Source organism: Gouania willdenowi, chromosome 8 (genome assembly GCF_900634775.1).
Source record: "Gouania willdenowi chromosome 8, fGouWil2.1, whole genome shotgun sequence".
Classification (NCBI taxonomy): domain Eukaryota; kingdom Metazoa; phylum Chordata; class Actinopteri; order Blenniiformes; family Gobiesocidae; genus Gouania; species Gouania willdenowi.
Window position 1 is genome coordinate 20,598,911 of NC_041051.1, and position 20,848 is coordinate 20,619,758.

At 37.9% G+C, this 20,848-nt stretch overlaps 2 protein-coding genes across 2 annotated transcripts; one reads left to right on the plus strand and one right to left on the minus strand.

Annotated features, from left to right (window-relative positions):
• Positions 1-169: 169 nt before the first annotated feature.
• Positions 170-7,114, minus strand: mlx (MAX dimerization protein MLX). The gene is made up of 8 exons (XM_028455929.1): positions 7,017-7,114; positions 4,962-4,998; positions 4,715-4,804; positions 4,028-4,137; positions 3,819-3,921; positions 2,434-2,533; positions 2,123-2,324; positions 170-882 (listed from the first exon to the last, which is right to left on the minus strand). The coding sequence occupies exons 1-8, from the start codon at positions 7,053-7,055 to the stop codon at positions 826-828; spliced, it is 738 nt and encodes a 245-aa protein (XP_028311730.1). The 5' UTR covers positions 7,056-7,114; the 3' UTR covers positions 170-825.
• A 1,986-nt stretch (positions 7,115-9,100) lies between these two features.
• On the plus strand, positions 9,101-20,102 carry fmnl1a (formin-like 1a). Its single transcript, XM_028455758.1, has 25 exons — positions 9,101-9,621; positions 10,490-10,573; positions 10,835-10,921; positions 11,241-11,314; positions 12,760-12,843; positions 12,945-13,088; positions 13,715-13,820; positions 13,939-14,015; positions 14,090-14,183; positions 14,785-14,859; positions 14,954-15,064; positions 15,498-15,647; positions 15,957-16,058; positions 16,711-17,314; positions 17,388-17,512; positions 17,642-17,844; positions 17,925-18,159; positions 18,233-18,301; positions 18,373-18,453; positions 18,580-18,709; positions 18,787-18,950; positions 19,034-19,135; positions 19,214-19,303; positions 19,405-19,501; positions 19,598-20,102. Exons 1-25 carry the CDS (start codon positions 9,436-9,438, stop codon positions 19,660-19,662), a joined length of 3,339 nt encoding a protein of 1,112 aa, XP_028311559.1. The 5' UTR covers positions 9,101-9,435; the 3' UTR covers positions 19,663-20,102.
• The last annotated feature ends 746 nt before the right edge of the window (positions 20,103-20,848 follow it).

The following is a 20,848-nucleotide window of genomic DNA, read 5'->3' on the forward strand; positions in this document are numbered from 1 at the left end:
TGCATAAATGCATTACTTTACATAAATGTGTTTGAAAGCTATATAAATCTTGATTTTGCATTTAATTTTATTCAAAGTAATCATATTCCTTGTCACTAGGTCAAATATTACAGCTATGGAGTGTTTAGTGTTCAGTTTGAGTGGCATTTGGGAAAATATAAGAGCAATATTCTTTTTAAAATTTTTTATGTCAATTAAAGTACAATGGATCTTTTTTATATCATCAGTACAACCATTCTTTAAAACATCACTTGACAAAAACAATCAGATTTTTTTTTTTAAATCAACACTAACACAAAGCCTGCAATATGCAACTGCAGCACATTTAACACACACATCCAGCCCTGCCTATCAGCATGTGGGTTTTATGGAACAAACAATTTAATACTTTTTGAAAACATTGTTTGGAACAAACCCATGACACCGTGCAGTCACCTGATTGCACACGTGATTGTAAACCTGCACTTATTGAACACTTTCCTGATACATTTGATGTGTTAGTGGTGAACTGGAACCAAGAGGATCAGGCCTATGGGGAGCTTTCCTCTCCATCCTTCTCCCTGTGCAGACAACGGTTTATGAAACCCAACAATCCTCCTCTACCCATGGACCCAATAACAGAAAACACATTAATATGTGTATCTTTCCGAGTACTCCTCAGCTTTTTAGTGCATGTCGTAAAGGAATCCGAGTTCCATCCAAGCGTTTGCTGATGAGTGGAGGTGACGGTAAATACTGGGCCGAGGCCTGCTGCTAGTTTAGTAGTTGTTTCACCCTGAGAGGTGAGAGTGTGCTCTACCGAGTCATTCCAAAACTTCCTTTCAATCAATAAAGCTGACCATTGACCTGCCGAAGCACCCCCAGGACAAATTCTCTCAGCGTCTGTGAAAGAAGACATAAAAAAAAAACAGCGTTACCATAATGACCCTAATATCCTAAGTGTTGGTGTCACCCTAATATCTGATTTTGACATCAAAGAGGCTTTAATAACATCCTGGTGTGGTTCAGGAGCAGCTCTCAGGTTGATAAGAAGGTTCTGGAGATGGTCAGGAAGTCAGCACAGAGCATCATAGCAGTGCAGCTGTCCTCTCTGTCAGACATCTATAACACCAGACGTTTGTGCAGGGCCACAAGCATTGCTGTGCACACCCTGTTCTCACTGCTGCCCTCAGGGAAGAGGTACAGGTCCATCAAGGCTTGCACTTCGAGATTCACTAACACATTTCATGAGTGCAATCAGGGTACTGAACACACCCTGTTCCATTGTTTCAGTCACTCTTCAATGTGCATTATATATGTAATGCTCTCCTATTGTACATTTTATTTATTTTATTTTAATTTCATATTTTTACTAGCTTATTGTGTTTTTATTTTATTATATACTCTTTTTTTTTTTTTATACCTGTACTCTTGCACCACCAGAGTATGCCTTTAATTTCATTGTACATTGTGTATGATGACAAAAAGCCTTCTATTCCTTCTATGTGGTAATAAACTGTTTTTTATTACTGGGAGGCCTTTGACTCCATACATACTGAAACTTAATAAAGAGCTGAAAAAGGAATTGTTAGAGCCAATATGTTCTTAAACACTTTGTAACAACGTAACACCTTGTTACAAGTAATAACTGTATTCTCTGTGACCCTGAATAAAGGAGCAAGCGGGTCAGAAAATGGATGTTCAAGTTCAACAAATGAGCTGAAATTCAACTCAGGTAAGAAAAAAGTTACCAAAAATGTCAAGGTTCTCCAGAAGGTTCTAATTACATATATATGTAATAAAATTACTACACTATTAGGAGAAAATATTTTGCCTGCTCATAATGTAAAAATATAATGGCAAAAAATTGTTAATTTGCCTGATTTTAACACCTTCTAGACATTCAATCCTCCGTTTTCCAATGAAAAATAGCATGTAAATGTGTAATATTGTCCCAAAACATGCATGTGAGGCATTTCCATGTCACGTTGGGGCCAGATTTTAAATAAAGAGCAAAAAAAAGGGATCAGAGTTTTGTTTTATCCCTACAAAAGGTGGTTCACACACAAAGTCTGCTTCAAAAACAACCGTCGTTGGCAAAAACCTTGGAACAAATAAATAAGCAGCGTTAGCTGTGCCTTACCTGTGGTTTACAGTGCTCCTCTATCCAGCTGAAGACGCAGGCCGACAGCTCCTGAAAGCTGCTCAGTGACACTGAGCTGCTGAAGGACTGGAAGAGAGAGTCCATAATGTTCTGAAAGATGTTGAACTTGACCTGGTCAGAGACCTGGTCCTCGCCCTGCTGAGGGTTGTTCTGGTGTGCTTTCACAATGTGCTCATAGTTTCTATAAAAACACATAGGAGATAAAACATGTAAATATAGCCACAGCTCAATGTTAATCAAACATTTATAACCCCAACATCGAAACGTCTTCAACAAATGTCTGTGCTCACGTTTTCATGATCTTTAATGCCATCACTTCTTTCCTCAGTAAAGAAACATCCTCCTCCTGCTTCTTCTTTTCTTTGTGAAGAAAATGGATGTAGTCGATGGCTTTAAACAAAATACACAAGGAGGGAAGTTATTTATCATCTGTTCATTTAATAAAGCATCGTTTATTATAAGAACATCTGCTTTCAATGGTGGAAAGATGTTTTCTTGAAATGTTTTGCTAATGTAAACTAATTGGAGAAAGCTGTAGTTTGGACAGAAAACGTATCTGGATATTGGACAAGACATTATTTTTCTAAAGTAATTATTAAACTCTGACATGTTTGAAATTGGATGAATAATTTCATTTCTAAAATAACGTCACCGGTCTCATTTCTAAACAATACATGTGATATATGCGGGTGTCAAATCCAATTCAAATTACTTTTTGAACTTATTTGAATTTAGGATAAATTAACAATCAATTTTTAAAATGTATTATTGTATTATTCGTGGATTAAGTGCTAACAAAGGGATAACTACAGTCTCAAGCGTGGACATACACGACCACTCTCTAATCTCGTGCGGCACCCGAAGCAGACGCACAAGTTTTTTTTTTTCTTTTTTTAAAAGATACAAACTTGCAGGAAAATTACACAAAATTACCCCCAAAAACAGTCAAAATGAGAATGAAAAAGAAAATAGAGGAAAAAAAAAATACAAAATCAATTACAATTTACAAAACAACAACAAAAACACATAATAAATTACTTCTAACATACAAAACAACAACAAACAAAATGACAGGGGAAAAAAAAACACTTAATGACTCCAAAAACAAACTAGATAACAAAAATACACAACACAACAACAAAAAATGAGAGAAAAATACACAATATGACCAAAAAATAACAAAAAGGCATCAAAAAACTCAGAGCGACAACTATGAAAACACAAAACAACAACAAATATACACAAAATGACCACAAAAGCAGACAAAGCTCTTATTCTAAATGCTGACATTAACGACAAACACATTTTCTTGGCTCCCACTGTGATAATAGCTCCACCCGCTCTAAAGAGCCGTTCTTATTCAGGTCACGTGTAATGTTTACTGTCCACACGCATTATTTATTATTCTACATCTTCACGTGTGCTCAACATGAAACTCAATATCTAGTCAATGACAACAACATGCTTTGTAAAAACCAATGAAGTGATTCTTTATAATATTGCATTTACCGATATCCTAATGATCACCTTAGTAAAAGACAGGATGTGCTCAGTGCTTTTGAGGTGGATTACAAAAGGCTGGTTGTGTATCACTGTGTATCACAACAAGGTATCATGGACCATTAAAGCCTTTGGAATGGTTTCAATGATTTCAGAAGCTAAAATCAGAACTTACTTTTCTGCAGTATACTAGCCTTGCTGATTTTCTGCGCTCCCACAACAAACTCTGACGGCTGCTGGCAGGTTGGGACGACTGACTGGAGGTCATCATAGCCTTTCTGATGTAAAAAAAAAAAAAAAAGAATAAAGGCAAATGCAGCACTTATTGAAACGCGGCTCATGAACGACTCCTAAATACTGCACTCGTCTCGGATCGAGTCTTACCTTGATAGCATCTCGCCGCTTCTGCTCGGCTTGTGTGTGCGCTTGTCTCCGCCGGTCTTTATAGGAATCTTTATACGACGTGTCATGTCTGTAGTCACTGTCTTCATCATCTAATTGGGAACAAATTACAGTTCATTAGAGGCATGATTGTGACCCAAAACAAATGCACACCAAAGAAAATAGTTCAAAAACTACAAACATAATGTACAGTATGTAACTATGTTATGTTTTAGCTGTATTTCTCTCACTGATCATGGAAACAGAATCACATAATTTCTATTTTTCTAATAAAAACCAAACCAAATTATTCATCAATAGTATAGTAGTTACAGTTAAAAATCTGCATGCAACATGTTTTTAAACAGGCCACTTTTGGCCCAATGGATGTTTTACAAATGTTATTTAAGGTAAAGCCCAGGAACGCATGCAATAAATTACAGCAAAAACTACATGAACTGTTTACTATTAGTTTACTGCTCAGAGCTATTCAAGTACCTGTGTGTTTCTCTTCTGCATCAGACATTGTGTGGAATGACAAATAACACAGATTTATGACTTAATTAGACAGCATAGAAAAAAAAACATATGTATTCTGTAATTTGGTTTTTATTAGAGATAAAGTATGAAACTAACTGAGGACTATTTGTGAGTGATTAGTGCTCAAATCAGATGCAGATTCCACTGTACCTGTATTTGGCACTGATGAGGCACTTGTTGAGCCGATGCTGTTGGCCCGAGATACAACACTACCTTTACGAGAAGCTTCAGCAAAGAAACCTAGAGACAAAACAAGACCTAACTGTGCAAAATGTATGGTAATCCACATAGATCTCATTTATACTCCTGTTCCCTAAATCCCCACACTGTAATGTAAATAAAGTTAACATGAAGTACTAAGACTCAAAAGTAAAATATGATTTGGCTGAATACTCACTGGGGTCGAAGCCACTGTCGCTGAAAGCACCATCTGTCTGCCAAGCCATCGCCAGGAAGGAGAAAACGGAAAAGTGGGAAAAAACTGATGAGAGGTCGGAATATCAAGAGCTGTACTGTTCCAAATATAACGACAAAGAAGCAGCAACAAGCACGTGTCACCCCTACAGAGCTTTGTCCTGATTTGGGACACACACACACACACGCAGACACACACGTGGACACACACGCAGACACACACACTTTCAATTTCATTCTTAGTCTCCAGATGGAGAGTGTTATTTTCACTAAAAAACTAAAATAGAAAAATGTCCTCGTTCAATAAACTACCCAAAAAAGGTTAACAAAATGCCATTTTTTTCCAGTCTATGTCAGAGGTGTACAAGGGGGGCCACAGAACTGTGATTGTCTGATCCAGGGGCCACGTTAACAATATTCTGCAATGATGAGTCAACATTATCGATTATTATCAACATAATCCACTATGTGTTATATCTATATCTTGGCTAAAGTCACAATACTAAATTTTTAAAAAAACAGAAAAACTACAATTCATGCTGTTGGTGATATTTAAATGAACTGGCCACAAAGCCAGCTAAATATCACTAACAGCAATAATACCCATACCAAATAAGTTGGTTTTTTTAGGTCCATATTTTTCCCTAAACAATTTTTTTTAGAAAAATGTATATATTTTAAGTGCGTAAACCCACGTTTTTCAACCTTGGGGTTAAGACCGCATGTGGGGTCGCCTGGGGTTTAAATGGAGTTGCTTAAAAAATGTTTTAGCTATCATTATTATTCAAATGAAAATGCACAATCTTAAAAAAAAAAAGAAAAGAAAAAAGAAAAAAAAAAAAACTGTATTGTATCAACTTTGTCAAATATAAATCTAGTTAGAAGTAAGAAGAAGAAAATACAGAAAAAAAAAAAAAAAAAAAAAAGATTAAAAAAAAAACATTCTAAAAAAAAAAAAAAATTAGTATGTTGGGTCTTCAGAAATACTTGATATCAAAATAGGTTCACGATCCAAAAAAAGGTTGGAAACCAATGGCTTAAACTAAAAATGTCATTCATTTAAATTTAAAACATGCTCTATTAAAATATTGAATTAATATTATTAGGGGTGTCACGATCTGATATTGATAACTGATATTAGCCTGAAAACGAATATCGGATTCAAATTTCCCAATTTTTTTAATTTTTTTTTTATTTCACTCAATTTACTCAAAATGTATGTAACCAATTGGTTAATAATAAATTGGTCAGTTTTTCTCATACCTACTGTTGCTGAATATTGTTCTCTGTTTGAGTAACATCACTTGATCAAGCCTTTTTTAACATTCCACACTACAAAATAATGATTTTTTATTTTATTTATTTTTTTTTTAAAAAAAGGGAAAAAATTTTTTATGTATGATTCATGCTGATCTCGGATTTATATCGGTATCGGCCGATACGCAAGGCTGCAATATCAGTATCATATCAGAAATGAAAAAGGTGTATTGGGACATCTCTAAATATTATAGTTTTATAAAAAAAAAAAACATTATATAATGTATGCTAATACAAGATCATACCTAATATGCTCTACAAATTGAAAAATAAAAATAAAAATAAACTTGTTGTAAATGTCATTAATGTGTTATGATTGTTGTGTGTTGTGTGTGACTCTATGGTCCAGTTTAGCTCACAGACCAAAATGTTAGACACACCATAATCTTGACAAATACTTAAAAAAACGCATCCTTCAGATTTCAACTCACTATTTTGTCTACAGCTCTGCACCACACTTGAAATAATGTTAAAACATATCTATCTATTTATATTTTAAACGGTCTGTCCTTTTAGCTTTGTTAACTTGTAGTCCTTACAAAACACTTCAGCTTCACAGACGTCAGCAAGCTAACCAAAGTTAGCCGCTCGGCTAACAAAGACAGGACAAAAAATAAAAAAGCAGTAAAACTCAATGTGCTTTCTTTATCATTGCTGGTTCAAACCTGGTGTACAGCTCACTTTGGTTCATCGTCAGGGTGAAATAAACACGTTAACTTACTTTCCAGTGGTCCTCCGGAGACGTAGTTAAGTCCGTCATTTTGGACAAACAGGACAAGACTGCGGTGATGCGTTAAAGTGCTCCTCGTAAAATCCAGCTCCTCCTTTTAAGAGGTTCCTGTACTGCTGTGTTGTTATAAATGGGGATACAAATGTAATCCAAGCCTAGTTTAAGTACACACGATTTTTTCTTCTTCTGTTGAATACATATATGATTAGGTATGAAGTAATGTAGTTTATTGATCCTAGTCCCACATTTTAGTCCAAGTATTTAGATTTATCGTTTTTAGTTGTAAAATGTAAAGCCTTCTATGGGTTGGATTGCAATTTAATTTTGCTATTGCCTGAGATTAGATCAGTGACGTCTTTTTTTTTTATTATCATCACATTTTCCCAAGAGCCATAACACACATAAATTCTAGAGGTGTCCCGATCTGATATTGATATTGTATATTGATCCGATATCAGCCAGAAAATTAATATTGGATTTTATCAAACTGTATCTAAAATCACCAATATAAGCGCTTCGATAAAATTTTCCGCTCCAACATTTCTATCCATAGGTGACTGTGGTTCACACTCCAACAAAGTAACCTATTGTTGCTGAATATTGTTCTCTGCTTGAGTAACATCACTTGATCAAGTCTTTTCTAACATTCCACACTACAAAATAAGTAACAAAAGCATGTATGGTTTGTGCTGATATCATATGGGATCAACATCGGTATCGGCCGATAAGCAAGGCTGCAATATCGGTATCATATCTGAAGTGAAAAAGTTGTATCGGGAGATCCCTAATAAATTTAATACATCACACATTAAATGCTGCATGTGATTATACACCTGTACAGTAGGTTTTGTGTGCACGTGAAGAGCTTTCATCGCACCATCACTGATCACAAACTTGTATTAGGGAATACTAAGAAGCTCTCAAAATGAAAATAAAAGCACTCTTATCTCAGTATATATCTATATATATAAAAAAAAGAAAACATGAGTTGACTGACTGTAGTTTGATTGTAAAAAATGAAATTGTTTGTAATATTTCCACTTGTCTATCTTCCAATTGACTGATTCCTGTTAAGGAGTCTGCTGGTGCCTTTCTTCAGCACTGGTAATGATTACAATTTTCAATGAAAGTCATGATGATTTGTGAGCCATTGCACGTGTTATTGTTTTGCCTTTAACGCAATAAGAACTGCGATAAACAAATACCGATGATGTTTGCAGCAAATATGGTGCTTTTGAACAGTGTTATTTCAGGACGGTAGGACAGGGAGTAAAGGAGTAAAACTCAATTCGAAAAATGTCATTGTAAAAATCTATATTATGATCACATAAACATTGAAACCGTTGTTATGAAGCTGAACGGGGGGAGTTTGTGGGGTTTTTCCTGTATCTGCACTGGGTGTCCTCAAACACAGAGAGGTGCTGTTGAACAATGATGGACTTTCACCAGCTTCAACGCATGAGAACGACGTTGGGGGAAAACATCTCCAACCCAGTGTGACTCAGGCCCCGGAAGAGCTTATTTACTTACTCTTTGTTAAATTCTACATACCCACTCCCCACATGCACACACACACACACACACACACACACACACATACTAATTCTTGTTTTATACTTTCACTTTCTTTTGATACTTTAATTTTCTTCTAGCACATTATAAAATACGCAGAAAAAAAAGAACCACAGATTAGACCTCATCCCCAAAGAAAGATAAAAGAGAAAGGGAAGAGAGGAGATAAAACACAGACTGCACCTGAGAAGGACTTATAGTAGTAACACATTAAATAAATTAATTAACAAAACATAATGAGGATTATTGGTATTTCTAGCGAAGGAGATAAAGAAAATATTTGCAGATTTCACTTCTGGATTTGTTTAGTGCTGAAAACAATGACACTTTGAACTCATGATTGAACATTGACTGTTTGAGATGATTCTTGACTCTGTCCTCCACCCCGGGCTGTTGCTGTCATGCACAGGAAGTCTCTCTTCTGCTTTTCTGCTTCTGCGGTGTTGAGCTTGTGGTGCAGAGGGTGTCATACTTTTCTCTCTTTCCTTTGTGCTGCGCTTACAAAAACACATTTCAGTCAACTGTCGCACAGTACAGTGAGCGGGAGACCTCATTAGGTTTTATAGTGTTGCTTTGTTACCTAATGTACTTCAGGAAACTAGTTTCTAAACAGCAAAGTATGAGGAGTACTCTTCATCTGTAATCCTACCATCACACAGGACTAAACCTGTTTGATTAAAACAGACATTGGATATTTTTCAGACTGAAGGCCCAAGTTGTGATTTAGTCCTTCTTGTCATAGAGTGACCTCCTTCAGTCACTCTGCTTTGGAATACTAATTCTTGGGTAAATAAGTTTGTGTGGAGCTTTCCTCCTGGATTATTTGTGGAGATTAGTTATGGGGAATGCGGTTGCTGGGGCCATGGAGCAAGAGCCACCTGAAGGCCGTGAAGCCAGGAGTATAGCTGGGACAACTTTGGCAATGAGCGACCCTTCATCAACCCTGCAGAAGAAGCAGCACACTGCCCCAAAACTTCCAATGCCTCCTGAAGAAGAGCTAGAGGAACGGTTTAATGTCGTACTGGTAAGTCAAAATCCTCTCCGGACTCGGAAAAATGGAGATTATAGGGGTTTATATAGTTGGTAAACCAAGTAGAAATAGCCTGGCATGATACGAAAATCAAATGATCAAATTTAGCACATGTAGTTAAAGTACTTTCTAAAAGCTATCCCTCCAATTTACTGTCACATGTGATTGAAACCTAAACTGTTGTTTTGATATTGGTACAGTTCTATGCTCAAAGTCATAGATTTGAGTAGTGGATTGAAAAAAAAAGCTTTAAATGAAATTATAGAAGGACTATAATTCACTCATTTTACATTAAATTACCTCTTGCGAATAAATGTATTGCTTAAACTTATCAAATTAGTATTATCACAACTTTACATGCATCAGTTTCGTGAGAAAACATCTGAAAAGGAACAATGAATAGTGTCACAGACTCAGGCACCCGAAAGGGAAGTTGAGCAACACATTTGTATGAGAACGAGAATCGGACCGGAAAACTGTTTCACAAATCTAACAACAGTCTTAAAAGCCAGAAAGCACGGAAATGTACAACTAAAGCAAATCTTTCATTTTCTGAGCATAAAAACAGCCCACACAGATATAGTTTGGTCAGTGGATAAACCATTACATTAAAATGTTTTGTTTTGTCTTTTTCTAACAACACAAATCATTTAAAACGTGGCAACAAAAAAAGACAACACAACTTTAACCAAAGCTAAACAATGAATGATTACACCTATTAGCTGTTACACACTTCAACTCTGCATTGTTGGTGTCATTTGTGGTCTTGAACATTAGATTTGTATTTTGGTAAATTGAGCATTTTTATTATATCCATCTGACGTGACATGGGTAAAAGTTCTCCACCTGTTCTCTCTTGCAGAGCTCCATGAACTTGCCTCCAGACAAACTGACGCTGTTGAGTCAATACGACAATGACAAGAAGTGGGAGTTGGTGTGTGATCAGGTTAGACCGTTTCTTCATCTCAACATGGTTTCAGGCCTCATCTTGGGGCTTTTTTCCCACAATGGACATCTGTGTGATGAAGAACAGGATGCAATGGGAAAACCATACCACACATTGCTCTTGTCCTCAATTCAAAGAGGCATCAATAGATAGTAAATAGATAGTAGTATAGACGTGTGGGTTTGAGCATGTACTGTATCTCAGCAAGTGACCACAGGTGGCCTATATTTCATCTGTTCTTGGTGAATCTTCCTCCCACAGGAGCGTTTCCAGGTAAAGAGCTCTCCATCTGTGTATCTGACCAAGATCAAGAGCTTCTACCAGGACCAAGGAGGGGTCACTCGAAAGGTCAGATAAATTAATGCCATGAATTTATGAGGGATTCATTGGTTTGTGCTCACATTTCTGCCATGCAGATAACGGTCAAGTGTCAAATTCCACTAATTGAGTGGGCAGTAACATTAAAATTAGGTGTGGTTAGGCATTTCATTGCAGTGCAATGTTGACAATGAAGCAATTGGCAAAAAAACCCCTAAAAAAACCAAGTAGTTTGAAGACTCTCATTTTCGTTTGCTATTCTTTTTACTCACTCAAGTTTTATAATAATAAAGTACTTATGTACGTATGTACGTGTAAATATTTGAATTTCAACGTCTTTTATTTTTAGTCCAAGAAAAGAATCCAAGATGCCACGAAAGTTCTAAAAGACTTGGAGATTTCTCTGCGAACAAATCACATTGGGTACGTATGTTATGTTTAAATAATACAACCAGAAGAAAGTTAGTTATTGATGTAAATGTGCTTATTCATGTATAGTGACCTATGTTTGAAGTCAAAACTGGTTTGTGAAAGAAAACGTTATTTAAATATGAATCATACTGAGTCAGGACCAAAATGTCTACCTTGTAACTGGGTACTTTACCTAGGACATAAATTCTTAACTTAACTTACACAACAATCATCCTATAATGTGTTGTGTCCAGCATGTATTCTTATTATCAAAACCCTACATTAAACCCTAGCCCTACCCCTAACCCAAACCGTAACAGAAAAACTTTTTATGGCTAACCTTAACCAGGACCCTCAGGTACCTGGATCCTCCCTGAGGTTGGGGAATGGAATTTTTCAAACCCTTCCCTGTACCAACCATTATCCATCCTTAACCCCAACTTGGACCCACTGGTGCAGATTATTGATCTTTCCTTCTGAGGCTGGGGGATATATAGTTATACAAACCCTTCTATCAGGGACCAGAGCTATACCTTGCACACATCCATCATTAACTTTTGAACTCTACATGCTTCCGCCCGTGCATTGTCTTTGATTCTTCTCCCCAAAGTTGCTGGACTATGTTGGGGAGTGTCATTTAGAAAGATTACCTAAACCTAATCCTAACCATAACACATACAGGGGTTTGCAATCCTTGTTCTATATTTTTTTTCTTCTCTCGATTGTAATTTTTTGTGTTTTGTGGCTACTTCTCTAGTGGGTCAACTTACTTATTAAGTTGTGGTCCCTAGTCCTCAGTTTAGAAAATACCTACTATATCAAATACTGCAACAGAATACGAAAAGGAAAAGCTGAAATAAATAATTTTAGTCATGGTAGCATCATCTAAATGCTAGAGGTGGGCGAAACTGCAAGATTTGGTATCGACTCAATACCAATTAAATACAGGGTCAGTATCACCGACCCAATCCGATCCACTACTCTTTATTATGTATAATCAAGCTGCTGACCTTTAGTTGTTTTTGTGATTCTTCCTTTGATTATTTTGCAAAAACAAAAGCAAAACTAAGACAGAATATGGACAAAGTTTACTTTATTGTCATGATAAATCTTTTTGTTCAGAAACAATAGAACAGTAACAAATTAAGTATTATATACACTGTACATATTCTAAAGTGCAAAATTTGCCAGGTCATCTTTTTGTTGAAACTACAACAGTCAGTGCATGCAAGAGAAAAAACAAAACAAGAGGATAGTTCATTTTACACTGCTATGATTTAATATCGAAACCAACGTTGGTACTGTATCAATATTATCAGTTTTGGATTGATCTGTCCACCTCCACCAAATGCAATTAAAGTGTTCCACTATGTTTAGAGCCAAGCATATTATAGGCTGATTTTACTGCAATTTACCTGTATCAATGTCAAATGTTCTGTATGTGTCAACCTCTACAGCTGGGCACAGGAGTTTCTAAATGAGCAGAACAAAGGTCTGGATATTCTTGTGGAATACTTGTCCCATGCACAAAGTGACACATCGTGAGTACGGTACACACACAGCATTCAAAAGCTGCCTCAGAATGTGATGGAGCTGCTCCAACTAAATTATTCATCACCAAGTCTCCCTCTGCACCATGTAGGTTTGATGTGGAGAGTGTGGAAAATGGTGGCACCCTGTCAGAAAGAGGAAAGTCAGCAGAAAGGTCAATGGAAGATCTGACCAAGAGCGTCAGCAGCTCCCAGTCACATGGGATGACTAGAGCTGCTAGAGCCCTGACTGTGAAGTAAGACCTAAAACACAAGTGCTTTTAGAGCTCGTAAGAATCATGCCAAAGCCAAGCTTTACAAATGACGTAGTTAGGTATACAATGCATGCATTTCTATCTATCTATCTATAAAGGAAGGAATCTCTGTCTATGTATCTGTGGCTCAAATATCTCTGTGGTTCAGGGACAGACAGAGCTGAGACTTTCAACATGGCTGCTGCTTGGTTCAAGGGTGTGCAACGTCGGATTTGTTTGGACGCTCCACCCCCACGCCCCACCTCCTGGAGTCAAAGGACTCAGTGATGATGTTGTAACATTAGAACATTGGAACAGTGATGATGTCAGCAGTCCTACCTCCACAGTGATGATGTCATCCCTATGTCCCAATCTTCTAATGTTCTAATATTCCAATGTTCCAACGTGTTCCTCAAATATATATAAATGTCCTTGACGTCCCACCTTCAAACACAACCTCTTTAGCCATCCATGAAAAAAAGCTAACAACCTCCCACTTTTCTATAGCAATACATACTTCCTACGGGCACTGCACTAGTAAAACTAATTAGGAGAAGCTCGTTTTGTATCATTGGCATGTTGTCTTTCCCTCCTGCAGTCGGTACTTAATCCTGCATATATTCTTACAGAATATCCACCCTAGGGAACAAGATACATAATAGGTCTCATGTATCAAGCCAGAGAGATGATGTGCATGTGTGCATAATGTGCCTGCGGGCTATTATGAATTACCAGGTACCTCCCCAGTGGAACACCTTTTACTTTATGCTTCAATTTGAACTCCCTGTATTTGCATTTATGTAAGTTATTTTTTTCTTTCTCTGATCTTAAACACATTTCTCTCTGATTTCAGTCTGGTTTCAATTTGGTCATGACCCACCCACACTGTGTTAACCAGATCACACTCAGCCTCAACAGCAGGAATCCAAGGTGTGTTCAGGTGTATGTAAGTCAAAGTGTATTTCCACTCTTGTGTTAAAACACTTCTTCTTTTGCTGTGGTAGGACCAAAGCTCTGGTGTTGGAGCTCCTGGCTGCCGTGTGTCTAGTAAGAGGGGGACATGACATCATCCTCTCTGCTTTTGACAACTTCAAGGAGGTGAAAACCCTCACTCTCTGTCATGTTCTAACCAAGAGATAATGTCATTTAAGTGTTCACTCGACTGGTGTTTAGTCAACTTCCTGTGTTCCATTTGAGTGACTCATTATTGCCTACACATGGCTGTGGAAATACTTCAAAAAACTGCAATAGAAAGAAAAACTTTGTAGGAGTGAAAACACTTGTGAGTGTTGCCAGATACAATTTATGATTTAACACAAATCTGTACAAAAAAATAACCAAACAACAAAACTGCTACTGTTTGCAGTACGTTGCAATGTTTGTATACCATGTACGTTAAAAATTATATTTATTCTCTCATGAATGTGTGTTGCCCCCTGGCGAGCATTGTTTGAAATGCATATTCTATTATTATTCTAATATTACTTTTTTTTCCTACTGGAATGTGTGCACTTGTATTTAATCCTTATTTAATTATGAGTCTTTTAGTATTTTTTTTTGTTTTCCTTTCTTTGTTTAGTGTTAATTCTTTTCATTTGTAATATTTGTCGAGCGTATGTGACATAAGTAATTTCGCCCTGGGATAAATAAAGTACTTCTGATTCTGATATTCAGGTGACATCTGACTGTCTTTCCTCAGGTGAGCAGAGAGAAGAATCGCTTTGAGAAGTTAATGAAGTACTTCATGTATGATGACAGCAACATTGACTTCATGGTAGGATGACACGTTTGATACCAGAACCACTGGCATTAAACAGACAGATTTAAATGATGTACATAACCTGGATAGATCAATGTTTTCCCCACAGGTGGCCTGTATGCAGTTCATCAACATCGTGGTACATTCTGTGGAGAACATGAACTTTCGTGTCCATCTGCAGTACGAGTTTACTAACCTAGGGTTAGATAGGTATCTAGAGGTAAGTAGGCTTTAAGGTTACACTGTTGCTATGGACACAATGCATATGTTGGTTTTTTACTAAATAATATATTTTTGTATGGCAATTAAGCCTAAATATTTGTTAAGAAAAGTTTTTTAAAAGTTCTGGTATGTAGATGTAGTGTTGAGCTGGTTAACACAATATGGAGTGCAAAGGGACTGGTTCAATTCTTAATAGTTAATCCTTTGTAAAGACATGTTAAACAAAAAATGAATTTGCAAGATTGATAGAAATGGACCCAAATGCTTAATCAAAATATTAAGACATAAGGGTATCTTATAATGCATGTTAGGATGAAGAAATATGACAAATTCTGACATTTATAGTAAGCTATTGAGCACTTTTTCTCTCTATTTTGTACCTTTTAATTCTATTATAAATTTTCATCCAGTATCATTTTTAAATGTGTTAGAATTTGAAGCAAACAGAAAGCGAGAAACTGCAGGTCCAGATCCAAGCCTACCTGGACAACGTGTTGGATGTGAGCGCTCTGCTTGAGGATGCTGAGCAAAGAGGAGGTGTGCTGGAGCATATTGACGAACTGCAAGATCACAACATACAGGTCAGAATCATTGAATACGGGACTATTAAACCGTCCTTTGTGCCAAAAGATGGTAGTCACATTAGGTATACCATTTGTAGTGGGGGAGCTGTGTCTCAGATATGGGAAGGATGTAAATTTAGCACGTATCATCAGTAGTGTTCCTTTGACTCAGGGGGTGCTTCAGCCTTTTAAACTCTAGAAACCCTCATCAAAGGTGGCCAGCTACAGGGTGATCAAGCCTTAGCTTGCATCACATAAAAAGTCCATCTGAGGTTTGAATCCAGAACGATGTTAGAGATTTGTCACCTGTGTGTTGTTGCGTTTCAGCTGAACACTCGACTGGAGGAGATTGAGGCTCAGACAGCAGAGAAAATATCAGAACTGGAGACGCAGCTGATGCATGCCACCAAGGAGACCGAGCTGCTGAAAGTGAGTTTAAAAGGATGAAGCAACTAAGGAATAACAAAAAAGTTAAAAGCCCATCTTTTTTAAATTTGCTTGGGGTTAGAGGGTTAGAGTTAGGACGGACATGATTAGACTTTTATTTTTATTCCATTGGTACCCCCTTATTTGCTCATATAGGTTGACCAGCAGGTTGCTCTGTTTCTAGAGCAACTGTAACAAGCCAATCAAGCCATTTACCATCCATCAATAAGGTTTTCCACTGTTTCAGCGTTGTGACTTTTATTTTGTATTTTTGTATTTAGCCACAGTTGTTGATTGGGTAAAAGTAACTTCAAAGCTTATTAATCACCCGAATGAAGTTTGATGAAGGTATGACAAACCTGAGGGTACACCTACCCCTGGTTGGGAATTACATTTCTAAATAAGCCCAGTTGGTGGTAGTATCATTTCGTTACCATATTATGTTGAATGCAACTAGTCTTTCCCCTGGTGAAGAGGTAACGCAAAGTCAAAGGGAACTCTTAAGGTGAGAACCCCACTTAGGGGAAAGCATGACGGTGTTTTAAACAAGTGGTGACATTGTCTGTGACTGGATTTTCAAAGATGCTGTCGTCTTTCATTTTTCCAGCATTTTGTGTGTCTCATCAGTCTTGCACATTTTCTGTGCGTTCTCCAGGAAAGCCTGCGAGAGTCCTGCTCTCAGGTAAGCAGCCTGCAGCAGAGAGAACGAGAGCGAGAGTTAGACAGAGAGAGGGAAAAAGCCCGGGAGCATCGGAGCTCCTCCATTACTCAGGCCACCTCTGAGCTAGAGCAGAAGGTCCAGGAGCTGCAGGACAAAGGACTAATCCGACTGGGACGTTCTGCCTCAGGAGCGCTGGAACTCCAGGTCGTGCCGGTTTCAGTTATTGAATATGTTGAAAACCCATCACAAGCGGCCCAGTCCTGTCAGGTTGACTCCTCCACCCCAGCATCTGCTCCTCCCAGTGCACTAGGGCAGATGCCTCCTCCTCCACCACCACCTCCACCTCCGCCTGGAGGTTGCACAGTGGAACCACTGCCTCCTCCCACTCCTGGAGGAGTTCTACCACCACCACCTCCTCCACCCCCTCCTCCACCTGGAGGAGGTCCACCACCTCCTCCACCACCTCCTGGAGCTGGACCACCACCTCCTCCACCGCCTCCTGGAGCTGGACCACCACCTCCTCCACCGCCTCCTGGAGCTGGACCACCACCTCCTCCTGGTGTTGGACCTCCACCACCTCCTGGAGGCAGTCATTCCGGTAAGGAAAATGGCAGGAAATATTTGAACACAAGCCATTACTGAATATGTGATCTCATCTTCCATCTTTACAGAAATAAAGAGCAAAAAACCCATTCAGACCAAGTTCAGGATGCCTCTGTTAAACTGGCAGGCCTTAAGGCCAAACCAAGTGTCAGGCACAGTTTTTAACGAGCTGGACGATGAGCAGATCTTAGAGGTAAGAACAGATCTTTACAAAGTGAACTCAGTATCAAGAACTGAAATTGTAAAAAAAAAAAAAAAAATGTAACTCAAAAAGCAAATGTCCATATACCTTTACTATCTTGATTTTACCATGTTTTATCAGGAGCTCAACATGGAGATGTTTGAGGACCAGTTCAAGACTCGAGCTCAGGCAAACCAAACAGAACTGGCCAAAGTTAAGAAGAAGACAGTCCAGAAGAGCCCCAGCAAGACATCTTTAATCGACCCCAACAAGGCAAAGAATCTGGCCATTACTCTGCGCAAAGGAGCGATGAAACCCTCTGAAATCTGCACTGCAATTGAAAAGTAAAGGGGGTGTTTGAAAAAAAAAAAACAATCAAAGGAATATTTCAGATCTAAAGAATAACATGGCTCTTCTTGTGCAGGTACGATCAGCAGTCTTTGTCCATAGACTTTCTGGAACTGCTAGAACACTTTATTCCTTCAGACTTCGAGATGAAGCTTCTGAATAATTACGAAAAAGAGGGACGACCGCTGGAAGAACTGACCAACGAAGACCAATTTATTTTACACTTTGGGAAAATTCCACGCCTGAACCAGCGGATAAGCACTCTCACATTCATGGGCAATTTTCCGGACACAGTTAAACGCCTGCAGCCGGTCGGTTTGATATGTACTTGAAGTTTGTTGGGCCTTACCTGTTTAATTGAGTTGATTTCTTTTCCATCCATAGCAATTGAGCTCCATCATTGCTGCATCAATCTCCATCAAGTCTTCTACAAAACTGAAGAAGATTTTAGAAGTAGGTCAAAGCAAAGCTTAATGCAGCATCAAGCTTTTTCTTGACTTGAAACGTTGTTGTTTCTTTTTCAGATCGTTCTGGCCTTTGGTAATTACATGAACAGCAGTAAGAGAGGCGCAGCTTACGGTTTCAGGCTGCAGAGTCTGGATCTTGTAAGTTCAACTTGTTTATTATCTGATTTCCTAAAAATGGAAGCAACTCACATCGCTGATTTGTTATGGTCGAGCACACAGCTCAACTCACTGGATACAGGCTATTATTTTGCCTTCATGTTTCAGCTGTTGGAGACCAAATCCACAGACCGCACACAGACGCTGCTTCACTTCATCACCAACATCATCCAGGAGAAATACCCTGATCTGGCTAACTTCCACACTGAGCTCCACTTTGTAGACAAGGCAGCTGTTGGTACGTGCTCACACGCCAATGTCTTCTTTAGTAATACGTTGACAAAATATCTGAACTTGTTCCGTCTCTTTTATAAGTTTCACTGGATGGCATTTTTCAAGATATCCGCTCCTTAGAGCGAGGGATGGCGATGACTGAAAAAGAGTTCCTGATGCAGGATGACAGCCTGGTGTTGAAGGAGTTCATTCAAACTAACAGCGAGCTGCTGGAGTCTTTAATCAAAGACAGCAAGACAGCACAGGTTGGTCAAGGAATGATTGCAAACACATAGATTAAGCATTGACGTCATACATCCTAAAACCTGTTGGTCTGTTCTGTACGTAGGAGGCTTACATTTCTGTGGTGGAATATTTTGGAGAAAACCCTAAAACCACACAACCCTCTATGTTTTTCCCACTGTTTGGGCGCTTCATAAAGGCTTATAAGGTGCAGTAAATACTGAAGGTTGATCTATTACCCAGCTTTGAATGCATTGTAATATTCCTATAACTCGCCTTAATGCAGACCGCACAGCAAGAGATAGAACATAAGAAAAAAATGGAGAGTGAGAGCCAGGAGGTAAAAGAGTCGCCAAGTAGGGCTGGGTCACAAAAGGTAAACACTAAAAAAAAAAGACCAAGATATGTTAAGTACATGGCTTTTTTTTTGACATTACAAAAATTTTCAAGTAACCCCTCACTGTGTCGTGTGTTAAGATGCCTCAGATGGATTTTATAGCAGAGCTGAAGAAAAGGCAGGTGAAGTCACCGGTACGTGAGGGGAAGGACGGCGCTCTGGAGGACATCATCACTGGTACAATCACAGCATCCCACACAATGGGTTTGAAGCTCATATTCTGCACGGCTAATCACTAAATGTGCCCCATCTTCTTTTCTTACGTCTCCACAGATCTGAGGAACACACCTTACAGGCGAACAGATGGTCGTCGCTCAGCGCCGCGCCAGGACAGCTGAGCCAATCCTGTTTCAGAGCATTTGTGTACAAAACTGGATTCCATCCCAAACGCGCAAGCAGAAAAAAAAACAAGCTTTATTATTGCCTGTAAATAGAGTTTTTCAGCTTCACAGTTGACTCTTAATCACATTTAGTGGAAATTCATTTGCTATACATGAAATTATTCTGAAAACCTTTTTAAAGCAACAGACCGCTTAAGTTGACTCCAAGTTTAAAGTATAATATCTGTTTGGGAGCTATTTAGAGATCATACTTTTGTGTGTTTCTTCCACTTCTGAGTCATTACAAATCTCAGTTTTCAATATCTTTACATTAAGTTAACCCCTCCCATTTACTCAGTGTTTTTTTATTATAAAGATTTCGCATGTATATAATGACATTGCCAGAAAGTGAAGAAAAATGCCTTTGATGACCCAAAATAAACATGTCAACACTTTAATTTTTGATATTAACTTTTGTAAAATGACTTTGTAAAACTAATGCAAGTGTTACTGTTTCAACTAATTTGGTTATTAAAATGTAGTTTTCAACAGATATGAACTATTTTGTGTTCATTTTCTTTGTTTACATCAAAGCTTTTTGGGCTTTTGAGTTTTTTCCAAGTTAGAAAACGTCAGAAATGTGTTCAACACGTACTAAACATCCATCCATTACGTTAAATCCATCCGTTACTTTTAAGCCCAAAATCCCCTTGCTTTGAAATGATGCTGTAGTCACAGATGTACTTTTAAATTCTCATCATTGTAAGAGACCATCATATGAATACATCTTTAATTCTAATGTACTCGTTTTGATTGTATTATATAGTCTCATTTAAAAAAAGGGATTAATTACCTATTAATACATCGCAAAAGCGTGAGCAAATATAAATCATTATCTGAAATTATTTAAAAGACACGCACAGATGCATTTTAAAAAGCACTTACAACCAATTTAAGACATATATAAATATATATATATATATATGAGCTACAATCTATTATACTCACGATGACATGACAGTAATAATTATGAAAAAAAAGCCACAGTTAGTTTTTACAAGAGAGCTGCACTTTATTAGACACACAATCACAGCAAGTTATGTACAAAAGAAGGCAGGGTCGACTGCCTGCTGTCTTCTCACAGGAAAAACACACATTTCTCACTGAATATCATGGCATCCACACTGATAAATTCATATCTCTG